General features: G+C 44.1%; 1 protein-coding gene across 1 annotated transcript in view; it reads right to left on the reverse strand.

The window, feature by feature from the left end:
* ADAM12 (ADAM metallopeptidase domain 12) overlaps positions 1–17,371 on the reverse strand; it is a 387,388-nt gene that overhangs the window by 21,317 nt on the left and 348,700 nt on the right. Inside the window, exons 19-21 of the mRNA XM_004265717.3 lie at positions 15,123–15,258; positions 14,412–14,520; positions 12,335–12,517 (exon numbers count right to left, since the gene is read on the reverse strand). Coding sequence (XP_004265765.1) covers positions 12,335–12,517; positions 14,412–14,520; positions 15,123–15,258 — 428 coding nt within the window. The remainder of the gene's footprint in view (positions 1–12,334; positions 12,518–14,411; positions 14,521–15,122; positions 15,259–17,371) is intronic.

The raw sequence follows: 17,371 nt of genomic DNA on the forward strand, positions 1-17,371 counted from the left end.
AGAGAGAGGGAGGGAGAGAGAGAGAGGGAGGGAGGGAGAGAGAGAGAGGGAGGGAGAGAGAGAGGGAGAGAGAGAGAGAGAGAGGGAGGGGGGAGAGGGGGAGGGGGGGAGAGAGAGGGGGAGAGAGAGTGCGAGCAATTAAAAAAACTCAGCAGTAACACACCCAAAGAGTTTAGATTTGGGAATTATTGGAACGAATTTTCTTACTGTATTTAAAAGACAAGCCTCATGTCTGAATAAGAACCAAAGAGAACGTCCAGAAACAAAAAGTAAACCACAGCTGAGTTTAAGTACACGTTTTGTTATGCTTAGTTTAATACCATTTATATAAACTGAAAAACATAAAATACTATATATTCTTACGTATACCTATTTACGTAAAAATATTTGAAAAGTGCTATAGAAAATCAACACCAAACTTAGGACAGAGATTATACCTGGAGGGGGGCTGAGGTAGTCTATATTGTTTAATTTTTCCTTTTTTAAAAGAAATGTATGCATATTATATATCTGAAATTTAAATAGGTGTATACATAGAAAAACAGGTAACAATGGTTATTTCTATATAGTATAAATATGGGTGAATTTTAGATCACTTTTACTTTTATATATTTTAAATACAGGTATTCCCCAATATTTGAAAGTTCGCTTTACCTCACTTTTACAAAAGACCTACATTAGTACCTGTTTTCACTTAACTGAAAGAAATCCAAAGAGGACCTTTGCTTTTACAAAAACAGGCAAAAAGCAAAAAAAAGCTTTCAGCATTTTTTTGGGCAGCAGCCATTGTAGAGACAGCTCACCCTGAGCAGAGGGAGGGGCCCCACTAAGGTCCTTCCCTGTGAACTACACTCAGCATCTCAGCATCAAGCTGCCAGAGATTTGAACTGTGTCTGCGAGCATCTGTGCTTTATCTCGATCTATTTTTTGCATCCCTTAACAATATGTGTCCCAAGGTAATCGCCTTTACTTTATGCCATTTTGGCTTATAAAGGGTTTCACAGGAATGCTCTGCTTTCAGATAGCAGGGAAATCTGTATTTAAAATATTAACAATAAAAGAATTAATTTTCTTTTTTATAAATTTATTTTATTTTTGGCTGTGTTGGGTCTTTGTTGCTGTGCATGGGCTTTCTCTAATTGCAGCGAGCGGGGGCTACTCTTTGTTGTGGTGTGTGGGCTTCTCATTGCGGTGGCTTCTCTTGTTGAGGAGCACGGGCTCTAGGCGCACAGGCTCAGTAGTTGTGGCATGCGGGCTCTAGAACGCAGGCTCAGTAGTTGTGGCACATGGGCTCAGTAGTTGTGGCTCGCGGGCTCTAGGACGCAGGCTCAGTAGTTGTGGCGCACGGGCTTAGTTGCTCCGTGGCATGTGGGATCTTCCCGGACCAGGGCTCGAGCCCATGTCCCCTGCATTGGCAGGCAGATTCTTAACCACTGTGCCACGAGGGAAGCCCCAGAATTAATTTCAATCTTTGGGCCAAAGGAAAAAACCAAAGAGAAAACATAGACTTTAAAAATTATAAATATGGAAAACACTACAAGTTAGAGTAAGTACAGACAGAGCAGTATTTGGGAAATTCCTAGACTTACATGCCATGTAATCAAGTATGAATAAAAGTATGAATAAAAATGAAATAATGATCTAAGAAGTTAGAGAAAGAAAATAAACCCAAAAATGGAAGTGATAAAGATAAAAGCAGAAAATAATTAGTAAAATAAAAAATTAATTACTATCATTTAGCAAAGACATTACAGACATTCTAATAATGTTAGATATTTTCATTTAATTATCACAAAGTCCAATGAGACAGATGTTATCTCAGATTTGTAGAGGGGAAATGAAAGTAATGAAAGTAATGTTTCTGTGGTCTAACAATAGTAAAAGGAAAGTCATATAAAATCTAGGGCTGGTTCTTTGGGGGTAGGAGGAGTTGAGAAGAAACCAGGTAAATCTAATAAAGAAAAGATAAGCCAATAATGGACAAATAAGTACACAAATACCATGAACAGTGTTGAGGGTTAGTTAGGTGGTCATCTAGAAAAATAAAGTTGGATTCCTACTTCATTTTATACACTAAAGAGCAGCTGGATCAAATATTAAATGTGAAGAAAAGATCATGAAGGTATAAGAAATAGAAGAACATATTTGTAACCTTTGGGTAGACAAGCCTTTCTAAACATGACAATAAAAAGTGGCAAGGCTTCCTTGGTGGCGCAGTGGTTGAGAGTCCGCCTGCCGATGCAGGGGACGCGGGTTCGTGCCCCGGTCCGGGAGGATCCCGCATGCCGCGGAGCGGCTGGGCCCGTGAGCCATGGCCGCTTAGCCTGCGCGTCCGGAGCCTGTGCTCCGCAATGGGAGAGGCCACAGCAGTGAGAGGGCCGCGTACCGCAAAAAAAAAAAAAAAAAAAAGTGGCAAAGGAGGCGACAACACAGTTTATGAAAAAGGGAAAAAAACAAATGGATTTTAAACCTGTGGAAAGATCTTACATCTCATTTTTAGGAAGAAAAATGTAGATACTTTTCTTTCCAACCTATCACGTTGGCAAAGATAGAAAAAAAATCTCTGAACGCACCATATTGGTGAAGACCTGGGGAACAGAAATTGGGATGACTCCTTTAGAAGCATTTTTGCCTCATCTACCAAATTTCTAAATGCATATGGCCTTTGATCAGCAATTGTGCTCCCAGGAATTTATCCCACGTCCATCGTCATGCATCGGCCCAAGGTACCTGGGCAAGACGATGCCTGTTTGAAGTAGCAAATGATTGGAAACCACCCATGTGGCCATCAGTAAGGGACTGGTTAAAGAATCTACGGTGTGGTTCTACCATGAAATACTACACAGCCCATGAAAAGGATGAGGTAGATCTGGAATAACTGAAGTGGAAAGAAGTACAGAGTATGCTGCCATTTGAATCCAAAACAAGAATCTGAGGTTTGAAATAAGAGTGATAGCAAGGTGATGGTTGCTGAAGATGTGTGACGGGCGGCCAGGTTTCACTGTACCTTCCTCTCCAATTCTGAGTGTCTGAAATCTCCAAATTTTCCATAATCTCTCACTCTGAAGAGAGAGACAGGTGGAAGAGACTTTTCACTGTATTCTAAATTACATTTTACAAAAGCCTAGTAGCAATGATTGCTTCTGGGAAGGGAGCCTGGTGACAAAGGTGGGAGAGAGACTGTTTTCTAATAACCCTTTACACTGTTGGAATTTTTTACTTATAGGCATCCATTGTTTGTTACAAAATATAAAGGTAAAGTATTAGGCATCCGTTTTTTTCATGTACAATCTGGGTGTTTATAGTAACAGAAGTGAGTGGAAAACAAACATGCCATTGATTACTGTAATGAGTTAAACGGCTTCCCTCTGAAGTTATTTCTCTCCAGGGAGATAAGGGTGCTTCCACGTGCACCCTTTAGAGACATCAGATGGGTTTGTCATGTAAATATTAGTGTAATTTCTACAACACTGCATTTCTTGTGGTTGTTACTGGTATAAAGTCAAGTGTCTTCAATGCTAACGGCTCAGAAATTTTTCTTAAACTGATTTCATGTCCTATGCAAGTGTTTCCTACAACTTGCATGACTAGTACTTTGTAAAACGTGTTTACGCTTCAATTGTACATAGTATTTTTTAAAGAAATGTATTTTTATTTAGATACCTTCAAAGTTGAATTCCTCTGTGTGAAGCATTGTAAAATGATACATTTCTCTTTTGAGTGTCATTACGGTTGTACAAAGGTTTTCACTGGTTCTGTATTTCTACAGTTACTGACAAGCATGTAACACTGACTTTATCCTACATATAGTTGGCGTTTCAAATAAATGGCTTGGATAGAGGAAAAAAATATCAGTGTATGATATGAAACCCAACAAATTTTAGCTGAAGTTTCTGGAAGTACTGGGCAGGCAGAGGTTAGCAGGAGTCCAAAACCTTGGTAACTACACTTTACATTTATAGGAGTAAGTGGCTCTAACTTCTGCTAACCCATGACTCACTGATATGGCAGCTCCTCCCCACCCCCGGGAGTAAGTGAGCCAGTGACAAGGCTTATTATTTACTACTGAAAATTCACATCAATTCAGCATATTTCCTACACGTCTACTGTGTTCGAGGGCCTGGGTTGAGGTGTACCTGGAGATGAATAGCTCAGTCTTGTGCCTTCTGAAACGGGGCAGGACAGGTGTCCGGGTAACTCTGCGCTGAGGCAGCAGGTGAGTAAGGAGACCCCTGGGAGGACTGCAGAAAGGCTCAGGAGGGGGGGGTGTCTCAGAGAACACCTGGGCAAAAGGGTGAAATCTGGGGAGCATAGAGAAGGCACAGAGGACGCTTCCCAGCACGTTTTCTCGGTTATTAGCTTTGGGTTTCCCTAAAGTAACGAAGGCTTTTATAATGACCAGTTTTCTTGTATTAACATCTCACTTCTTTGGGAGAACATCTTGATGAATGGATTCTTGTGAGTGCTGGTTTAAGTATCGGACACCCACACAGGTCACAAGGGTGCAAATCCTCTTTCAAATCCATTCAGATACTGAATTCATTCTGTTGAAGATGACTTTGAAAGTTTGGGCTCAACCTCAGAGCGACCAGCTATATCACCTGATGGTTCCTCAATCATGGTCTAAATTAATATTTTTGGCTCCTATTTATATCCTTATAAAGCATTTATGAATGAGTAGTTATTCTCACGAATAAGAGCCTGTGTTAGTTGTTCATCACTCTTTGTGTGGTCTGGGAGAGGGAAGGCTCCTTGAAATAGCTCTCCCCCGCTCCCTCTGAGGCTACTGAAGCCAAGTCTGAGTGCTCTACAGTCTTAGAAGAGATGTACAAGATTGGCTACTCTTGTTTTACAAAATACGGTGTGTTGTATGTTCTACAGACACAGGTAAGGTGTGGATGAGGAGAAATGTCATGTTTGTCAGAAACGCTGGACTGAAAATCTCCACCTCTACAAAAAATGCATGGAGGATTTTTCATTTAAGATGCTGCGAATGTCCGGAATGCAATGCAACTACTGCTATGGTTCTGAACAAGGGCTGGTTCCAAGAAAGACAATATTAGACAAGAATGGCTGGAGTATGACACTGTTACAAGCAAAAGCAAAGAGAAATGCAAGATTTCCTTGTTATAGTCTGAGGCTCTGCACGATGCCAGAAGGTACCCACCCCCCCCCGCCCTTCACCTTTATCTCTGTGGCAAAAGTGGGGAAAATGAACGAAAGATCATCAAGGGAGTCAGTGATCTGAAACACGCTCATCATGCCAGTCCTCCTGCAGTTTCTGCCCCCTCCCCTCTGTCCAGCCACCTGCTCGTGCACCCATTTTAAGACTGCAGGTGGAGAGCATGGGCTTGAGCCCTGGCTCTCCTGCTTTGGGCGGTCTTGCTATTTGGCCTCACTTTGCTTCGTCTCCTCCTCTATCCAATGGGGCTGTTGGCACTGTCTGCCTCGTGGGCCTCCTTGAGCGCGTTAGAAACGCCTGCCAGGTGCTTAGCCCGGGAGCATCAGCCACATAACTGGCGCTCAATACGTGCTTTGCTGTTTCATAACAATTCAAAACACAACTGAGAAGCTCCTTGTACCAAAACACTTAGTGAAAGAACTCAAACACACATAGGCATTTATAGACCACTTGGTTATACGAATAAAAATGAATCCTGCCATTGCTGAAATTTCTGCAGCACAGACCAGTTGTGCCAGAAACAGGGCTGGTAAATATTCTCACAGGCCCATCTGCCATCTCAGGAAAGGACTTTAATTCAGCAAAAATCTAAGAGACAGATTCGGTCGTCGTGTTTTTGCTTCCTATTGTTCTAGTAAAGAAGCTAATCTGACTGGAAAAACAATCTTAGCCAGTCAGTTCAGTAGTATGACTCACTGATAAGATTCCACGGAGAAAAAGCATGTCCTAACGTTTTCCAGGAAACTAAGGGCTTAAAAAAATAAAACAGTCCAGATCAAGTATGACCACACATCAGCACGTCTAGTTCAAATGCCATTTTAAGGGGCAAACCTTAACAAAAATACAGATAAATGCTAAGTGATGCTTTCATGCGATTTTTACGTGTTAGAAGAATGGCCCATCTATGGATTGAAGGTGCCACTTACACTCCCATTAGAATCATGGCACATTTCAGACTGACAGCAGAAAACTGTTTTGATCTTCAACTTCTCAGCACAGCCTTCTCTAGACATAATTCTGTGAGCAGAGAAGTCTATTTCGTAGATGTGACATTGAACGTGTTTTTATTTAAACTTTAATGAATGAATGAAGCCTATTAATTACAATAAACTGCGTAAAGGATTTCAGTTTGCCGCATCCTAGAAATTTAACGAAACTCCCAGAGTTTGTCCCCGATCCTTTCCTTTTCTCATCCGGGAATAAAGTTAGGCACACTGGTGTTGGTGGGTAAGAATGTCACCTGAATGTCTTCACATTTTCTAGTCTTTTGAGTCACACTTATTTTTAAATTCATATTTAGTAACCTGAGAGCCTCTCTTGTGTGATGGTATCAGGGTCCCTGGGTGGTGTCCGTGTCGGGGGGCTGCGCCTGCCTCCTCCCACCCTGTGCTCCTCCAGGTTGCTGTCTGGGTCCTCTCCCTGCAGCTCAGGCCTGACTCTGCAGGAGGCCGTCCTCCCCCTGCACACATGCCCCTGGTGAGACTGCAGCCTCTCCTTCATCTGCCGACCAACGCAAGACCGGCACGAGGCCGCGCTGGTGAGCCCCCCGCGCTGAGGTTTGGGGATGTACGGGCAGAAAATGGAAACGTAAAACTCGGTGTTCGATGTTATTTCTCCTAGAGTCGCTGGCTCTCCCAGTGCTTCTTGGGCCCCCTTTCCTCCCGGAAGTCAAGTCGGTTGACTTTACAAACGATGTCTGGGGTGAGAGAAAGTGATCCTTTCGCTCTATGAAGCACAGCTCTTGAGCTCACGTGCCCCCATCTCTCCCCCTACCTGGGCGTCAGAGCTCAAGCCTGCTGCCCGAAGACGCCCCTCCAGAATTCTGCTCAGGACACGTGTGCGGTGTGCATGTGTATTTCCTCCCCTTATTATACATTACTCTTTAAAAAACGAGCATACAGTAAAATCGACTTTTCTGGGGTACAGAATTGGATGATTTTGAACACTTTTTTAATCAGAGAAAAAACACCTAAAATACCTTCAGATTAACCATCATCAGAAAGCCTCTCAAAGCCCTCTGGGAACCTTCTGTGGCCACTCCTGGAACTTGCCCTGTTCTCCTTTCCTCCTCTTTCCCTTCCAGAGCCTGAGATAAACGCTCTATCCAGCAGCTGTCAGTGCAGAAGACCTCCCCTGGTGCTTCTGTCGTGGCTTATAAGATGCAAATGGATGCTGGTTTGTCTGATCTCCTCATTTAAGTGCCCATTCCTGGTGGATTGCTAACCTAACATACAAGGTAAGGCAAGGGCCAATGCAATGCCAAGCAGAGCAAAGATAGTCTATCATGCTCCCTGCCTATGCACACAATTGTAGGTGCCCACACACCCCTGTGACCTCTTATTTTTTTCATCATTTTTCTAGCCATTTCTCAAGCCCACACTTTGCCTTTCATGCTCAGGCTGTGGTTCAGGAGAACTTGGCAGCAGTCAGCTAAAAGCTAGATGAATACACTGAATTATTTTCCTCTAAAAGAGCTGACAGGATGAAAAGGAAATGAAAGTTCGTTTCCTCCATCAAGGCTGAGGAGTCAGTTTGAGAAGCTTGAGTTCCAAGGCTCATTTCCCCGAGAAGGAAATGGTAGCCCAGAAAGGCCCATTTGTGGACAAGAGAAGGAGTTGATTCAACTGTCCTTGATTTTTAAAAATCACACAGAACATTTGATGGAAAGATCAAACATTTTCTATAAAGAGCTAACTTACCCTTCAGATGTGAGGCTGACCACTACTGTGGTGTTTATGATAGCATTTTCCTTCCAGAAAGTGTAGATGGTAAGTCTGGATGAACAAGGCAGGGCTGGCCATGTAGCCGTGTGTCTGTCATGTCATGTGGGACAGGGTACTAGTAATGCTAAAGTACAAAGGGTCAGTGGATTCAATCCGTGTTGCCAAACCAGAGCCACCTCCGAATAGGCACCGCACTTGCGTGGAATCAACGCCAGTTCCCTGTGTGTGATGGGAGGGCAAGTGCGAGCTTAATCTGTATCGTATGTCTCGGAAAAGCTCCAGACAGACAGACACCAGCCTGGAGTGAGAAGTGTGGATTTTTCAGTTACTCATGTTTAAAGGGTAACGTTTCCTCAGTTTCATAAAACAGAATGAAGACCTTTTTCGGGGCCTGCTTTAAAGGGACTCTTGGAGGCGTCGCTTCTGTAGGCATTCACTGCTGGTAGGAAAGATGACACCAGCAAGTAGAAATATCCTTCCTATTAGAGACAGTCCTAGTTTCACATGGTACACAGGCAAGCGGCTTAAACAGAGACAGGAAAAGCCTCAGTACCAGGGAATCCTTGGGGAAGCGGCTTATGGGCTCTGTGACTATCTGAAATTTGCATACAAAATATCGAGTAGTGGTTCATTTTCTGACGGTTCATAGCCTTCATCAGATTCTCGAATAAGTCCAGAAAAGTTTAGAAGGTGCCCACCCCCCCTTCCACCCATGTAAATCCAAGACAGGTTCAAAAACCAATGTTGACAGAATGGTCAACAGACAACAAAATAAACAGAAGTTATAGGTGGATGTTAACTGACTGAAATGGGAGAGGACTTCGTAAGCGCAAAAGGAATGGGCGAATTCACCAAAGATTAATAAATTAAATATTAAAAACTGGAATTTCTTTTATACCAAAAAATAGCATAAATAAATAAAACTGAAAGACAAATTAGGGAGATGTTTACAGTAAATTACTGGAAAAGGGTAAATATTCTTAACCCATTAAGCAAATGAACTGTAACAAGAGGGAGGAGATATGGGGATATATGTATATATATAGCTGATTCACTTTGTTATAAAGCAGAAACGAACACACCATTGTAAAGCAATTATACTCCAATAAAGATGTTAAAAAAAACCAGACTAACAAATCAGAAAGAAAAACTCTCTCTCACAGAGAAAAAAAACAGGCAAAGGATGGGAACAGACAACTTACAGAACAAATACAGTTAATAGCAGCTGTATGCTGGAGCTAGCTGTAACCAGCTCATGTCAGCTGATTCTCTACTTCTTGTTCAGTGACATCACGTTAATAACTTGAAATTGATCATGGGGGAGTTTTTACAGCCGAGAAGTTACCTACAAATCAAGGCTTCTTTTTTGGACAGCCAATTTACCAGCACACCATTTGTTAATAGATACACAAAAAGCAGTTTAAGTGTCCTGGCAATCAAAGGAATGCAAAAAGAAATGAGATCTGGACAAGATGGAATAAGCACATTTCACCCTATTCCTCCTGCAAATTATAACAAAAAAGCCTGGAGAAAATTCATAAAGCAGCTGACACTCTAAAAGTTGCAGGAAAGTAAATGGACTGGCTGGGGACCTCAGAACTCAAGGAACGACCCAGTAGTGAGCCCTTGTTTTTTGTTTTCCCCTTCTTTATATCTTGGCCTGGGCTCTGGAGAGGCCCCCATCTGGAAATGCCAGTAGCAACAGACACACACACACACACACACACACACACACACACACACACACACACACACACACAAGCTGGAGGAAAGCCTGCTATCTTTAGCTAAAAGAACAGGAGAAGGGTGACCCAGTAAGAGCAACATTTGACCATACCTGACCTTACTCTACCTCTGGGTGGGCACTAGGAAAAAGCCATGCCCTGCTGTCCCCACTGGGCACCACATCCTGGGGCTGGCAGAGCCCTGCTTTCCATGCCTCCTTGCAATAACAGACCTCATCTCTTCCCTGGAACAGAGACTGTGGATGGAATTTTTCAGTGGATTTCTCATCACCATAAAGACCAGAAGGAAGCAGAACAACAGTTTTCAAATGTTGCAAGACTAAAACAGTTAACCCAGAATTCTATATCCATTGAAAATATTCTTCAGGAATAAAGGTGAAACAGACATTTTCAGATGAAGGAAAACTAAGAGAATTTGTCACCAGCAGACCTGCTTTTGAATGGCTAACTCGAATAGCTGAAGGAAGTTTTTTCAGACAGAAAGGAAATGATAACAGAAAGAAACCTGGAACATCAGAAGTGAAGAAAGAATGGAAAGGGTGACTATATGAGTAGATACTGTAAACCATTCTTCTTAAGTTTAAAAAAATTATGCTCGATGTTTGAAAGCAAAACTGACAACATCTGAAGTGGTTCTCACTACATAAAGGTAACACTTAAGACATCCATATCATAAAGGGAGAGGGATAAAGGGACCTAAAAGGAGGTAAAGTTTTTACATTCCACTTGAAGTGATGAAATATTGATACTAGTAGACTGTGATAAATTATGTACCTATATTGTAATCTTTAGAGAAGCAGTTTTCAATCAGGGGTGACTTTTGTCTCTCAGGGAACATCTGGCAATGTTTAGAGACATGATTACACATGCTACTGCCATCTATAGTTGGTAGAAACCAAGTTGCTGCTAAATATTCTATGATACATGGGTCAGTCCCATACAACAGTCATCCAGCCCCAATTGCCAACAATGTTGAGGTTGAGAAATCCTGCCCTAGGGCAGCCATACAAAAAAGTGCAGACAGACAATATAAACACTCCTGATGAATCAATATGGAATAGTGAAAAATGTTCAACAAACCCACAGGAAGTCAGGAAAGAGGAGTATGATAAAAACGGTAGACTTCAATTCTAACATATCAATACTTACATTAAAAGTAAATGGTCTATACACATCAGTTAAAAGACAGTGACTGACAGAACAGATGAAGAAATACACGACCCAACTATATGTTGTCTCTGAGAAACTCATTTCAAGTAAAGTGACATAGGTCGATTAAAAGTAAAAAGATGGGAAAACACATACCTTGCAAACCCTAATCAAAAGAAAACTGAGGTGAATGTATTTATGTGAGATAAAGTAGATTTTAGGACAAAGTCATCAGAGCTAAAGGACATTACATAATGATAAAAGGGTCAATTCACCACGAAGACACAATGATCCTAATTGTTTTGTACCACGAACAACAGAGCTTCAAAACACATGAAGTAAAAACTGATGGCCGAGAAGAGACGCATTTATAGTTGGAAACTTCAACATCCCTTTCAGTAATTTATAGAACTACTACACAGAAAAAGGTATTTTGTTTTATGTATCAAATGCGCAAAGCTTTGAAATGTTAATACTTAGTACTAGTATGCTCTGTACTAGTATGGGAATGTAAGTGCGTATCCATCCTGAAAAAATGTTTAATTTATACATTAAGACGCTTAAAATGGTTATACCATTTTTCAACCCAGTATTTTCACTCTTAGGAATCTCTCCAAGGGAATAATTAAAGTGGTCCAAAATTTATCTATCTAGACCTTCATAAGAGAGCTATTTATAATAGCAAAAATTGGAGACATCCAAACATGCCCAGTAATTGGCAAGCACTTATAAAAGTATTCTATATACACATACAGTGCTGTCGATAAAATAACATTTTAAACAATTTTTAATGCCATGGTAAATGGGAATGACTTTAAGGCAAAGAAGTAGTATATATATAAATCAATATACATATAGAATAATCTAAATTATGTTAAATAGACATTTAAGTAAACAAAAATTGATAGAAGAAAATATAACATTGATAGCAATGAAAAATGACCAGTGATTATATCTTTGTGCTTTTCATTTGGTTGCTTTTACTTTTTTCCCCACCTCCAGTTTCCTGTTGTTCATGTCATAACAAACTGTTACTTCCAAAAACAGCATAGAAGTGAGGTCATATACACAAAGTGCCTTATACACTCTTGCATCTGGTATGGAGAAACTAAATCGGTGGTAACATTTTTGTAAATAATTTTTGAAGGTGAAAAAGGTAAGAAAGTATGCCCATTATCATTCCTAAAGTGATCATCTCTGTTTTATTGCCCAGGCCTAATTATTCACGGTGCCACCTGTCATTCTCAAAAGTGTCATGGTCTAGATGACAAGTTGAATGGGCACCCTCACTACTCTGAATAGAAAAGATAAAAATATTCCTAATAATAACTAAAATCTATTGCACCATAACTAGACACCAAGCACTGTCCTAAACGCTTTACCTGGACGATCCTGTCTATCCATCTCAGGAGCTGAATTATCTCCATTTTATACAGGTGCTGAGAACGTAAGCAACTCGCCCAAGTTCAGACTGTAGCAAGTAGCAGAGTCTGGATCTGAATGACCCGCCATCAAATTAACAGCTGAGGGCGTACCTGGGCCTGTCTGAGTGCAGGGTTGGCCGGCAGAGGTCTGGCAGGGACGCAGGGCACACGAGGAGCCGGGTGCAGGGGCGGGAGTCCTCGCTGAGAAGAACTGGGCAGAGGGGCGGCGTCAAGGGCCTTGAGGGGTCTGCTGATGTCCACATGCTGACACTGCGGCAATCTCCTGGGATTGTCCTGCAGGGTCAGAGCAAAGAGCCATGATGTGGTCATTACTGTGTAATCCCTGGAGGGACAAGCAGTGCTAACTCATCTGCTCTAGCTGCAGGGGGAGGGCAGATGGAGGAGGGGAAGAAATCAAGGAATTACAGCAGAGGGAATCTATAATTATTGATGTCAGCTTCCAGATTCTAACAAACCACCCTCCCCCACCCCCAAACCTGGAATAGTGGGGCTGCTTTCTATCTCATTGTTTAAAAACTGGTTTAATTCGTTAACAAGTAGGTGCAAGGCAACCTTAGGAAGCACCAACACACATGAAGACACAGACCAGATCTTAAGGAAATTCCAGAGGACTTGTGAAAATGAGACGCAATTCAGCGTGCACAAGGCTCGATGAGAACTGAGGAAAACTCCTGGGGAAGGAGCATCGGGGCGGAGGTGAGGGTCTGAGTCTGGAGGACCGTCTCCTGCCTGGTGGCCTTGTTTTTAGCAACAGATGAGAACGGAGGCAGTGTGGGTCTCATGCCCCCTGCCCCTCCCTGCCTCCCTTTTTTCTTCCTTTCTATAAATAGCTTTATTGAGGTTTCATTGACTATTATTGCATATATTTAAAATGTACAATTTGGTAAATTTTGACATAGATTCACACCCATGAAACCATCACAGTAAGTAAAGCGGTGGACATATCCATCAGCCCGTCATCCTTCCCTCCCACCGCCCCCCCCCGTCTCCTTCACCCAGCAACTATTGATCCGATTTCTGTCACTATAAATTGGTTTGCATTTTCTAGAATTTTATATAAATGAAATCATCATTTTTGGTCTGGCTTCTTTCCCTCATCATCATTACTTTGAGATTTATCCAAGATGTAGTGTGGATCAACAGTTGATTTTGTCTAATTCCGAGTAGCATTCCATGGTGTAAACATACCGAGGTGTGTTTACCCTTTTGCCTGTTGATTGATATTTGGGTAATCTCTGGTTTGTGGTTCTTCAAGATAAAACTGCATCTTTGGCTCTTGCAAGTGAAGCTGTTTTTCCTGTCTCCCACGGTTAGGGGTGAAAGGGGATAATGCTTATTAGGAACGGCTGTCTCCTCTTTGGAACCCAACCCATAGGTACATCAAAAACACTAAACATCAGAGTGAACACTAGTCATAATTCACCAAGGTCGCAGGAAAGTGAAGGGACAGCAGGGAACCACGAGGTACTTTGGTTTGAGGGTCCAGCTCTTGGAAGCCATAGGTTGGACAGAGCTTCTATAGCCCAGGGCTGGAGCACAATGGGCCCGACCAAGGGTTCAGTGTAACTCTCAGAAATACCCTGGGAGTAGCCGCGGGCCACAGCAGCTCTCCCAAACCCAGTCAGCGGCATTCTTAAATCACAGAAGGGGTCCCGTGCAGTAGCCTGCCTGGTCAGCACACCCGGTGGGCCTCCTAGGACTGTGGCCACCTGGGTGACTGGAGGGATGATGACTATGTAGCATGTCCCGCAGGGCACGTGGCCTCCATGGGACCTGGCACCGTGAGCCTCTTCCAGCGCCAGCCATCACCTTGGGAAGCCCCTGTGGTCCCGAGGGTGCTGACCCGGCATCTCACAGCAAGAGGCTGCGGGGTCTACTCCTGCTCAAGCTCTTATTGAAAAACCTGAGTCTTCATGCGTTTGCTCGCCTTTTTTTTTTTTTTTTTTTTGTGGTATGCGGGCCTCTCACTGCTGTGGCCTCTCCCGTTGCGGAGCACAGGCTCCGGACATGCAGGCTCAGCGGCCATGGCTCACGGGCCCAGCCGCTCCACGGCATGTGGGATCTTCCCAGACCGGGGCACGAACCCACGTCCCCTGCATCGGCAGGCGGACTCTCAACCACTGTGCCCCCAGGGAAGCCTCGCTTCTTATGTTTGTTCAAAACTCACCTTAGGTGTGTTGGAAGGTGGCGGCTTCCTCATCGGCCCTTTGCTGAGGTGGGTAAGGTGAGCCTGACTAGGCTGGGAGCCACTGGACGGCCGGGAAGGGCGCACACACCTGCAATGCAATCCCAGATACGCTTGGCGAAGGCGCTGTCCCCTCTGCCTGACTTGACTTTTTCTGTTTTGTTCGCAGTGACACGCAAAATGCAATTCACTTCTTTTAACTTAGTGTGGTAAACATGCAATAGAAAAGTTATCTAACGCTCTTACAAGATTAAAACATAAATACTGAGTTTCTTCCCCCCAAGCCATTATTCTGTTAAATTAGTTCTTACAATCTAAGGCACACAGCTGGGGACGCCTGGGAGACATTTCGCATGAAGCTGGCATTTTAGCGATGATGTCCTGGAATATATTTGGATCGAAAGCTACCCCATCTGATAAAAATGTTTTAATATTCCACCTTGTAAAAAGCACCAATGTAAGGGTGGGAAAAATACACCAGTGGAATTCATCAACACCCTGCTTATTTATGTAATAAACTGCAAACAGTTTGAAGGGAAAGTGAAGGGGGCAGCTGCTCTGGCAGAAATGTTAAAACACCAAAACCAACAGAAAATCTGACCTCTTCTTTGCTAAGGAGACACGGTGCGAAGCAGCCCATTGCACATTCTTTCAAATGCCATTTCTTGAAAAGATGACCCTAACCCAGGGTACCTTAGCTTTTCAATGGTGGTTTTCTTATCTGTAAACAGCAGTCGTATCAATGTCTTCCTTTTGAGATAAACCACAAATCCAGCAGCAAGAAGACACAGGATGGTCACCAGAATTCCTATCGTTAAACCTTGGTTACCTGAAACAAAGCACATTTGACTCAGAGAAGGAGGCATAGAACTAAAATATGGGGAGTATCAAACTGTGACATTTACGGCAAAACGAACTTTGAAGGAAGGACCAGAAATGGAGTGAGTAAATCCCTGGATGGTGCACTGATAAATCAGTGTCACTTCACAGGTTGTGTCTGAGGTGCAACCTGCCCTGTCAGTATTCATTTCTGACAAGTCTGGAACTTGCTAAATGGGAATCCAGTCTGGCCAGTGGGACCATCTCCCTGGTCACACGGGCCCCCCAGGCACGACAACAGCAGGGGAAAGGTGGCGAAAGTAACAGGGAGCTGTCACTGGAATCCCATCAGAATTAAAGTGGTCCCCAACCTGAAATCTTCCCAGCCCCCATCACAAATACGCTCCCGCAGGCTCTTTCCTTCTCTCGTTCTTTGGTGTTGGCGTCTGTTTTGTATTTTTTATTTTAGACCAAGACCTTACTTCTGGATATCATCAAATTAGAAGGTGAAAAAGCAAACTCAGTTTAAATGCCCTTGGGTGCTGTTTCGTTATGTTAGGGACTTAAAAACGCAGCCTGTGAGGAGGGGGCAAACCCCTTCCTCTGGGGGGATGCTGTTTATTTTATCTAAGGAAACATCCCCCCTTTCTGTGATATGATCCCATTTTCTTTAGTGCAGAGACACGAAGACTCCTCAAAGGTGGAAAGGAAGGGAAAATCAAACCATCCCGCTGGTTTCTAACTGCAGCTGCGGTCAAGGGCCGTCTGGGGAGGGCTCTAAATGCCCGGATTTGGAGGAGCTGTAGTTGCAGTTTCACCAGGGCGGTGAATTCCTTGAGAGCACAGGTCTCGATTCATTCGTCTCTGTTCTCCTGCTAGCAGCCATCAGTCTGTGTGCCCCCTGGTAGGTGCCCTGCAGTCCTTCCGGGCTGCTGGTGACAGCTGTGGAGGTGGCTTCTGTCACCAGGGCTCTCCCACCCCACCTCCAACCACGACATCCAGCTGGCTGGGAACCAGAGTAGCAGCAGCTCCCACCCGGGGGGAGAAAGCCTTCACACCCTCTCTGTTTCTGGACTTCGTCCCCAGCTGACAATCCTAAGAGGGATGTGACTGAGTCTAAGGCAGACAATCAACACGGGACCGTCTTGATTCACTTGTAAGTGTTACTGGAAAAGCCTTGCTCTGGTCTCCTGGCCCAGATGTCCCTCTTTCGAGACTGTGGGCTGGCAGTCGCAGGTGCCTCTGGTGAGGATTCCGTTGTCTCTTAACACAGCTCATTAAAAAGTGGGCAGCAACATGCTTCAGCCATACTTTCCAGTTCCATGCTTCCAAATCCCTACGTCTTAAACTGATGAGTCATCAGTCAAACGCTGACTGGGCCGCACATTGAGCTTGCTCCCCCTGCCCCCCAAGCTGCCTGTCTCCACGAGCCGCTCGAGCCAGAACCCCAGGCAGTGCCATCCCCGCATCCAGTGCAGGCGCCGCGTCCCATCGAGCCTGCCCCGTGTCCCCTCCATCCCGTGGCCCACCTTCCTGAGTCTCACTGTCACCCCGCCCATCACAGCTTCTCGTCCGCGCTGTGCCCGCCGAGCGTCTCCCAGGACCCGGAGGAGCGGCTGGTGCCCGACTGATGCTGGAGAAATACTTGCGTCACGAACTTCTGGGCCGCAGGCAGGCAGGCGGGCTGGGGGCACTGAGGCCCAGGGCGCAGCTCTGCCCCGTGCAGCCATCAGCCGGCTTCTCGTGGCCCCTCTTTTGTAGGCGTAGGGGAGGAGTGTAAACTTACTTTCTTTTATGATACGACGGCAATGGTGGATGAGTCCGGCTCTTCAGTTGCTTCCATTTTTAAAATATTCTTACTTGGTACAACGAAGAACTGGCAACTCTGTGGGTTCGCCCCAAGTTTAGGAAACCCCCAAACCTGAGTCCCCCTGGTGCCCACACCAAAGAGGGACCCAGAGCACGTGGCCTGTCTCCCGCCATCCTGTGCAATTCCTCGAGCGCCACCTGGCTCACTTGAATGCGGAGGATGGAACAGGTGGCAGGGTCCCCGATGCATTAAAAACTAAAACGCTGTTTTTTTTAACAATAACCTCTTGATGGCCAATTAGAAAATTGACTAC

The sequence above is a fragment of the Orcinus orca genome, chromosome 14 (assembly GCF_937001465.1).
Source record: "Orcinus orca chromosome 14, mOrcOrc1.1, whole genome shotgun sequence".
Lineage (NCBI taxonomy): Eukaryota > Metazoa > Chordata > Mammalia > Artiodactyla > Delphinidae > Orcinus > Orcinus orca.